The 9,909-nt window shown below is 34.1% G+C and overlaps 1 protein-coding gene across 1 annotated transcript; it reads left to right on the top strand.

Moving 5' to 3' along the window:
* Window positions 1–292: 292 nt before the first annotated feature.
* On the top strand, window positions 293–9,546 carry LOC126718738 (probable serine/threonine-protein kinase PBL3). Its single transcript, XM_050421067.1, has 6 exons — window positions 293–639; window positions 1,167–1,513; window positions 6,725–6,857; window positions 7,491–7,636; window positions 7,860–7,929; window positions 8,855–9,546. The coding sequence occupies exons 1-6, from the start codon at window positions 576–578 to the stop codon at window positions 9,181–9,183; spliced, it is 1,089 nt and encodes a 362-aa protein (XP_050277024.1). The 5' UTR covers window positions 293–575; the 3' UTR covers window positions 9,184–9,546.
* The last annotated feature ends 363 nt before the right edge of the window (window positions 9,547–9,909 follow it).

Raw genomic sequence — 9,909 nt, 5'->3', positions numbered from 1 at the left:
TTTAAGCATATTTTTATTAATGAAATAGGTTTCATTAAAAAAATTATACTAGTTGTAGGGCATATTAACAAAAAGTAGAGTTTTATAGAGTGCGGCGAGGCTTCATGAGGCCCCAAGGGGTAAGGATGAGGTGAGAAAGTTTTACTCATCATGCGGGACTGGGTAGGGATGAGGCAAGACAAAACTATGTGGGGCAGGGACGAAGACTCCATACTTTGGCCCCACCCCACCCCATTGCCATTCCTAGTTTATAGTAGAACAAGGGAAAATATTGCAAAAGTTTGTTAAATAATACACTAATTTTCTTTCTCTGCGATTTCTCTTCAGTTTCCTTACTCCACTTTTCTTCCTTCTTCTCTTCCTTATTGTCTTTCTTAATCAAAACCCATTTTTTTCTCACTTAATTTTTCATTAATCTCCACCAAGTTAGTGACAAACAAAACTAGCTTCACATGGATGTTGGTTGCTGCGGGTCATTCATTTTTTCTTTTCTGCTGAGCATTCAGATTAATCCATGATGTGTTGCTAAGAATAGCAAGCAAAGATTGTGTCTTGTAAGAGACAGAAAATATCCTATGGGCAACTGCCTAGATTCTTCAGCTAAAGTCGATACAGCTCAAAGCTCTCATTACACTTTTGGTAACTTATACTAGTCAATTCTATTTTGGTAGTAGTTAATGCTTTGGCCTGAATTTTCTATTAAAGATTGGAGGATAATTGACTTTATGGGAATCTTTATAGCTTAAAATTTGTGATTTTTTGGGTTTGTTTTACCGATTTTGGGTTTTTTTTTTTTTTTTTTTTTTTTTTTTTTTTTTTTTGTTTGTGGGGTGGGGGGGGCGGGGTGGCCAGGGTTGAATATTTGAGGTTTTTTGATAAGTAAATTTGAGCTCTTTTTGCTTGGTGTTTACGAATCTTTATGCAAGTCTTATTTTTGTGGGTAGGAATTGGTTGGCCTGAGATCTATCAAATATTTCATTATCGGTTTACCATGCAAGTTTTTTCATAAATTAGCTATTTGAAGAATCTAATTTAGCTGTTTCTCAAAAAAGGAAAAAAAAAAAAAAAAAAAGGTACAATGTTGAGATTGATTGGCTCTTGAGTTGTAGTAGAAACTGCCTGCGTATGTTGTTTGTGCTATAAAGCACCCTTTCTTCCCTTAACAGGATCAGAAGTCCCAACATTTTTGATCAAAACTGACCGTTCATCAGCTCCTTCCAGGGTGGCCATTCAATCGTTCAGTGAGAAAAGCAATGCTTCAAGTCTTCCTACTCCAAGGTCTGAAGGTGAAATATTATCATCTCCAAATTTGAAAGCCCTAGCTTTCAATGAGCTAAAGAGCGCCACCAGAAATTTCTCGCCTGATAGGCTTCTTGGTGAGGGAGGATTTGGTTATGTTTTCAAAGGATGGATTGATGAATACACTTTTTTGGCTGCAAAGCCGGGATCAGGAATGGCTGTTGCTGTCAAGAAGCTTAAATCTACGAGTTTCCAAGGCCACAAGGAGTGGTTGGTAGGTCTCTTTTTATTGTTTTCATATTTTTTGGTTTTTATTCTTATTTTTTTGGGTTTTTTTTTTTCGCATAAATATATTGCTGGTTTCTAAAGTTTACCCACTAAGTACTATTAATCCTAAAATTTCAAATAAGCGCTTTTAATTCCAAAATTTTAAAAGAGGGCATTATTTTTTGTTCATTTATTAATGTTGTGGCAACTTTGTTGTTAGGTTAAATCATTTTAAAAAATAATAAAATAAAAAATTCACAGCCATAATAACCGTCACCTCCATTATCACTCTCAAACTCCGGCGTTTCTCTACACACCAGCAAAAGATCCGACAACCCAAGACCACATCGCCCATACCTGTGCCACACTATGTAGCTCTAGAGCATTTAGATCAATCGGCTATTTTGCTTGAGTTTTGAGATTATTTAATTAGAAAAATAGAAAAGTGAACTTGAAGGAAAGTTATGAGCTTATCATTATGGTTATGATTGTCATTGTTGTCCCTCACTAATCTTTGTGCCAATCACTTTTCATTTTTTGTCAATTTGATTTGTAAGCCATAATGATAAAGGTAGTGCCTTTGATTGAAATTTTGTATGGAATGTGATATTATGGGACTATGGGTTTTGTTTTTCCCCCGTAGTGGCCCCGAGTCCACTCTTGAACTCTCTCCTTGGACTTCAATAGTTCAACCCAATAAGGACCAACTTGTCCTTCCAAGGATCTAACAAATATCTTGTTGACAATGATGGCGACAACGCTGAGTCATCCACCCAGACCCAGTGACAAGTCTTTTTGTTGTCTGTTATGACTTTTGAACAATGTGGTCATAAGTGAGAACATTTTGGGTGCGGTGAGAAACGGTGACATTTGTCTTAATATTTTTCCAACCTGGCACTTCGAATTTGTGGTGAATTTTTCCACTCTTCTCTCTCATTGTCCTTTACCTCCAGTAGCAGTGTAGCACCATCATCACCGATCTCCACCGGAGCCACCGTCACCGATCTCCACCGGCGCCGCCATCACTGAACTCCAGTCCATTAGCACCACCATCCCTTCTCCTCCCACCCAGCATCTAAATAAAATAAAAAATAAAAAAAATTAATTATGAAAAACTCTAAAAGAAAAAAACACCATCACCAAAAGATTAAAATGATTAATCCATGAAAAACACACAAAAATAGCTTAAAATAGCGATCTGGGTTAATTTTATATTTGACGAGCTGATACACATACACAGCTCCCAAACCCAGACCAAGACCCAGACGGCCAGACCCACCACGTGCTCTCATCCCATGTATATATTTAAGTACAACAATTTCCATTAAAATTGGTTTTGTGGGTTTGTGTTTTGTTTGGAAATGAAAAGTAAGGAGGAACACAGCATCCCAATAGAGCTCCACGCCATTTCTCTTTCTTCTTCTTCAGGCGCCCTTTGTGTTTGGGTTTACTAATACAAAATTTAGTGATGAGGAAGAGAAGGGGCTGTTTGGGCTGAAAACTCAAAGACACGTGTCACTTTTTTAGCGTGTCACTTAACTCTATTGGCAGGAATTTATGCAACCTGGGTTGCATAAAATCCTTGGAAGCTTGTGTATGCCGTTAAAAAAATGACAAAGTTTAGTTACAAAATTAATTATAATTTAAAACTATAATCTTACTAAATAAAATAAATATTACTACATATTTAGAAAATTTAATCGTTGAATTGCATATTCTTTACGCTCTTAATAAAAATGTCAAATTTTGTGTCAATTGAATATTATTCAATATATAATCTATAAGCTTATGTTTTATGCATAATTCTAAATTACAAAAACTTGGATTTTTAACAATTTATTTATGACATAACTATTATTTTTAATTTTTTTAAAAATTTGCAATTATGGATGATATAAGAAGAAACTATAATTCAATGGTAGATTCGTTCAAATTCACTTTTAATAAAAAGATATTGAGTAAAATTGTAGTCAATTTTGTAGCTAAACCTTATCATTTTGTTAATATGACTAGTATTGTGATTAGACCTACAACTAAGTTGCCATGTCATTAAAGAATTCGCCACAACACTATTTCGTTAGACACAGAGATAACAAACTAATGGAACTTAACAAAGGGATCAATAATGTTGAATTTTTTAAATTTTAAGAACTAAAAACGCTTATTTGAAACTTTAGAGGCTAATTGCACTCAACATGTAAACTTTATGGACTAATAGTGCAGTCTTATTATTAGGGGTGGCAAAATCAACTCAAACCCATTTACCCATCCAAACCTAACTACTAAAATAAGACTCAAACCTACTCAATTATTAATTGAGTTTTAACTAAGTACCCAATTAGACCTAACTATGACTCAAGTATCGTTTACCCAAATCACTTAAATCTAAAATACCCAAAACCACTAAAAACACCAAAATACCCTTGGAACGACCAAAAATATTAAAATACACTCTAAATGACCAAAACTACCATTGAAATCTCTAAAATGACAAACAAAAAAAAATACCAATAAGCCTCTGAAATAACCAAAATATCTCCAAAATCTCTAAAATGAGCCAAAATACCCAAAAACCTCTATAATGAGCAAAATACCTTTGAAACTTCTAAAATGACTAAAATAACCTTAAAACTCTAAAATAAGCCAAAATATCCAGAAATCTCTAATATAATGAAAATACCCCCAAAACCTCTAAAATTACCAAGATACACTTGAAATCTCTAAAATGAACAAAAATACCCATAAACCTCTAAAATAACCAAAATACCCCTAGAATCTCTAAAATGAGCCAAAATATCTAGAAACTTCTAAATGACTTAAATACCCCCCAAAAATGATCAAAATACACTCGAACTCTCCAAAATGACAAAAAAATTCCCTAAAATCTATAGAATAACCAAAATACCATCAAAACCTTTAAAATGACCAAAATGTCCTAAAACCTCTAAAATGAGCCAATATATCAAAAATCTCTAAAATAACCAAATGCCCTCGAAAACATCTAAAATGAACAAAATGCCCTTAAACCCCTAAAATAATGAAAAATAACCTAACACCTTAAAAATACCAAAATGCCCTCAAAATTTCCAAAATGACCAAAAACCCTTGGAAATACCGAAAATACCCTGAAAACTATAAAATGACCAAAAATAACCTGAAACTTTTAAAATGACAAAAAATACCCCAAAAACTCTAAAACGACCAAAATACCCCAAACCTCTATAACAACAAAAATACCCCCAAAATATCCAAAAAGACCGAAATACCCTCAAACCATGGTCATTTTGAAGGTTCTAGATGTATTTTGGTCATTTTTTAGTTTTTAGGGGGTATTTTGGTTATTTTTTAGGTTTTGGGGTATTTCTGTCTTTTTTTTTTTTAAGTTTCGAGGGTATTTGGTCATTTTCCATGTTTCAGGAGGGCATTTTGGTCATTTTTCAGTTTTCGGGTTATTTTTGTCAATTTTAGGTTCCAAGGATATTTTAGCCATTTTTTTAAAAATACTTTGGGGGTATTTCAATCATTTTTTAGGTTCTAAGGGTTTTTCAGTCATTTTTTTGGTTTTAGGGTGTTGATACCCCTTTTCGCAACACATTTTGTACAAGTCCAATTCAACCAAACTCCACTTCCTTGTGGGCTTAATTCATGTATTGTATTATATATTATTCTTTTAAGCATGACCCAAGCCCATGCGACTTATTGGGGAAATTGAGAGAGTGTGGTTTGGAGGATATGGGTCGGTTCCTTTCGGACCTTTTGCATGAGCTCAGCCCATGCGTGTTACTAAGTGGGCAAGGGACATTGATAGCACCTCTAGCTCATGAAAGAGGTCTTGTACGTGAAATTTCCACCTTAAAAGAGCCTTTATGCTCTAGCTGACTGTGGCCCATCTTTTCTGCTCTACCATTTTTTGCCTAAAACACATAGCTAACCCTAAGTAGCTGGCCTTGTCTATTGCAACAACCAATTGCAAACTCCAAGGGCCTGCCATGTCTAGGAAACATCAGCCCATGAATTTAGGCCACTCCATATCCCAAATTATGCAAAAAGAAAGCCAATCCTCATACCCAATTAAAGAAAATTTGACCATAACCTCTTTGATTGAGACCTTGGGGTTTAGAGTCTTTTCTTTTGACCAAAAACCAATCACTTAGAGCACCCTAAACTCAATAATAATAAAAAAAAAGGCCCCAATCAGATTCAAAACAAGCCAATCACGTTTGACTCTGAAAGCAACACCCCAAGCTCAATATAAGAGTCTCTCTTCAGCTAAAAAACCAAGAACCATGTTTTCCCCCGTAGAGCTGAAACTTTAGAACAAAAGCCCATTTAGCTAGTTAACACCCTCACAATTTTAAAGCTTAGGGGTGGAAATATAAGTACAAGGGAACCTTCCCTTTCTTCCTCACAACTTCTCTCAATTTCCTCTTCTTGTTGACTGTGGGTCGAAGTTTTGGACTTGTGTGTTTTTTTGCATTTTCTTGTATTTCAGTTATGACATTTTGATTTATCTCTTGTTAAAGCATCATTAATCTTTTGTTCATTATACATTTGGAATTTTGGACTTGATTCTCCACAAACAAACTTTTCTAAAGAATCTAAGGGGAGATTTGGGCTAATCTTGCATTTTTGGCCCTTGTTGCAAAATGTCCCTGACATAGGGTCATTCAGTCATTTTTTAAGTTTAGGGGTATTCTGGTTATTTTGGAGGTCTTGGCGGTATTTTGGTCAATTTTTAGATTTCAGGGTCATTTCGGACATTTTTTAGGTTCTAAAGGTATTTCGGGCATTTTTTTAGTTTTTAGGGCCATTTCTGTCATTTTTAGGTTCTAAGGGTATTTTGGTCAATTTTAGGTTCTAAGGGTATTTCGGTAATTTTAGAGGATTTTATGGGGTATTTTGGTCAATTTTGGTCATTTTGAAAATTTATGGACACTGGTAAATTTTTAGAATTAAAGATATTTTGGCCATTTTAGAAATTTTAGTGGTATTGTTGTTATATATATATATGTATGTATGTATGTATGTATGTATGAGTTTTACTTATAATAATTGCGTTGAGTTGGATTTGGGTTATAATTAATTGATTAAATGGGTTATAATGGATAAATGAGTTTTATGTACCCAATCCATTTATGCCCAATCCAAACCCACGCATTTAACACCATTACAGTTATTGGACATGGTGTAATTACTGATATTATCTCATATATTCCAGACTGAAGTTAATTATATTGGCCAACTTCATCCAAATCTGGTTAAGCTAATTGGGTACTGTCTGGAGGGTGAGAACCAGTTTTTGGTCTATGAGTTCATGCCTAAAGGGAGCTTAGAGAATCATCTATTTAAAAGTAAGTTATGCATTCCAGTAATTTTATTGGGAAGCGTCCTTGTACTATGTGCTTCCTGGATTCTTATGCTCATTCATAATAATGAGACGTGAGGTTTTTCATCTGTTTGCTACTTTGGTTCCTTAGAGAAAAAAGATTATAAAAAAAAAAAAAAAAAAAAAAAAAAAAAAAAAAAAAAAAAAAGCCTGCTTAATGTTGCCCAATTCAGATGTTTGTTCCTCCTAACAAAGTAGTAGAGAAGCAAAATCTCAAATTTCTTCCTAGTTTTCATGTCATCAATACAGAGGGTTAGCATGTGTCATTGTCTGTGGACCAACACTGACAATGCTGTTATCTTCTATTTTGGAATAGATTACCCTGTTAAGTCATTATTCGCTAAGCTCAATATTCTTATCGCTACCAGGCAAACTTGAAATATCAAAACTGTTATTTCATTTTTGTTTGTTGCGAAATTATAAATTCAAATTTCTTGCAGTTTTAAATATTTTTCCTTTCCTAACTCGACTTCACATACTCAAACCGCCACTCTGGCAATATAATATAACTCTCAGTTTGGCTCTCAAATGTGATGTTAGGACTTGACATGGCTATGAAAATTGCTTCTCATCCTTGATGCTATGTTGTGTACCACAGGAGGGCCACAAGGCCCACAATCACTTTCCTGGGAAATAAGGATCAAAGTGGCCATTGGTGCTGCTAGAGGGCTCTGTTTTCTTCATGAGGCCAAACCACACGCCATATATCTTGACTTCAAGGCTTCTAATATCCTATTAAATGCGGTATGCTAAATCAAGAGAAAGAAAATGGTATATATTTTGGAACCCGATTGGGTCTAGTGCTCTTGTGCACTAAATTCGTTAAGATGTTGATGTATGGAATATTTTTTACATGCATTACCATGGATCTAGTGTACAGGAGCATTAAACTCAATCCTTGTTTTGTTTGTATGTAATTTGTGTCAACATTATATATATTTAAATTAATTGGGCATTGTGGATGCAGGAGTTCAATGCTAAGATTTCTGTTTATGGGCCCTCAAAGGCTGCTGCTGCACGTAAATATGTTGCTACAGGTCCGTAATATATATATATATATATATATATATATATATATATATATATATTGTTTTAGGAGAAAATTGATCTTATATAAATCTTTTTTTTTTTGTTTTTTTTTCCCCAAATTTTATTTTTGAGGGAAAAGAAAGAGAAAATTCAACACTTGAAGTTGCTTTTTAAAAATGCAATGTCCAAATCTCATAATTTTGATTACTTAGCTCAAAGAACATATTTCATGGATCTATAGCACCTGAATTTGTTGCTATAGGTTCATAACATATCCATGTTAAGCATTATTGTTACTATTCAAAAAGAGAAATGATATATGTTCACAATATTTTTACAATAAATTTTAAGTGTCAGGTTGTTATTGGTTGTTATTGTTAAGGCAAAAAACTAATCTTAGTGTTAGTTTCAAATTTAAACCAATAACAACTAACCACCTATAATTTGTTGTGAAAATATTGTGGACGTAGCACATCTCATTCAAAAATGATCATTAGATTGGATATATTATTTTTAGAAGAAATTTGATCTTACGAAAAAAAAAAATTATAATTCAGAAAGGAAAAAGAGAGACAAAATTCAACACTTGAAGTTGCATTGTAGAAATGTAATGTCCAAATCTAATAGTTCCAATTACTTAGCATAAAGAATATGAAGTGGAAACTCTTAGTTTTTTGTCACTATTTTTATTTCCAGCCTTTTGTTGAAGTAGAAGAGTAGTCTCTGTGGAAAAAAGAGAGAAAAATAGTGCCTGAGTTATCAAATAAAAGTGTTCAGTTCAAGTAAAATGTTGCTAATGCTTAACACTCTATTGGATGGAAGTATGAACTCATTTTGTATATTAAATAGGGTCTGATTAACCAGTGCACATCCGTTAACATTTTCCTATTAGATATTATGGTAAAATTTTTTGAGGTTTTCTTTATTAAACAGGTCGGCTGACAGCAAAAAGTGATGTCTACAGTTTTGGGGTTGTGTTGCTAGAACTATTATCTGGACGACGTGCTATTGATAGGAAAAAAGTTTATACTGAGCAGATTCTAGTAAACTGGGCAAAGCCGTATTTGGGTGACAAAAAACAATTGTTCCGAATTATGGACACAAACTTGAAGGGCCAGTATCCCCAGAAAGGAGCCCATACAGTTGCCACCCTTGCCTTGAAGTGCCTAAGCATTGAAGCTAAATTCAGACCTAAAATGGCAGAGGTATTAGCAACCCTAGAACAACTTGTAAACCCCAAAATGACTCACTTTGTTATTTAAATTTGAAATAGAGAATTCAATATTTAAATGGATTTTAATGGTTATTGTTGATGCTGAGGATCTTTGATAGAATTCTTTCGTCAAGATTGGATGGAAGACCAGAAGAGTCCTTGTAATGAACAAAGAAATCTAGAGTAATAAGATTGGGGTGGTGCCTGCCAAGGACCCTTTAATTCTTAAGTTAGGCACAACAATATGTAATAAAATGTATACAGTAGAAAGATAATTGTGTGTACCTCTTTTGGTCAGGGGAGACTATTATATATAGTCTTTATTGTATTAGCCGTTGGAGGCCTTTTATGATTTTGCCTTTATGGCTAAGTTGCATTCATGGTGCATTAATGACCATTTATGATCCTGGTAATGGTTGTTTATACGTTGTAGTCTATTGGTTACTAAAGAGTCATCACTGCTCTTTTTGTTTTTTTTTTTTTTTGATTGGAAACTTGTAATATAATTTCATTACTCCAGACAACTGTCCAAGGAACTTACATCAAACAGAATCTGGTGTTCAATTAAGGGAGGAGTATCCTCTACCCATATTACACTATCTTTCACATTCATTGCATTCCTAGCTAGCAAGTGCGCTGCTTCATTAGTGTTTCTTCTAGTATGCATAGCCTTCCAAGAGTTGAACTACAGCAGAAAACGTTTCAGCCCTTCGACAATCTTTAGAATGGGCAGAGCAGGAGGGATGCATCCATTTAGAGCTTGTATAACTTGTTG

This window comes from Quercus robur, chromosome 3, assembly GCF_932294415.1.
Source record: "Quercus robur chromosome 3, dhQueRobu3.1, whole genome shotgun sequence".
In the NCBI taxonomy this organism is placed as follows: domain Eukaryota; kingdom Viridiplantae; phylum Streptophyta; class Magnoliopsida; order Fagales; family Fagaceae; genus Quercus; species Quercus robur.
Note: the sequence above shows the minus strand (reverse complement) of the source record. Positions and strands in the feature narration are given on the sequence as shown.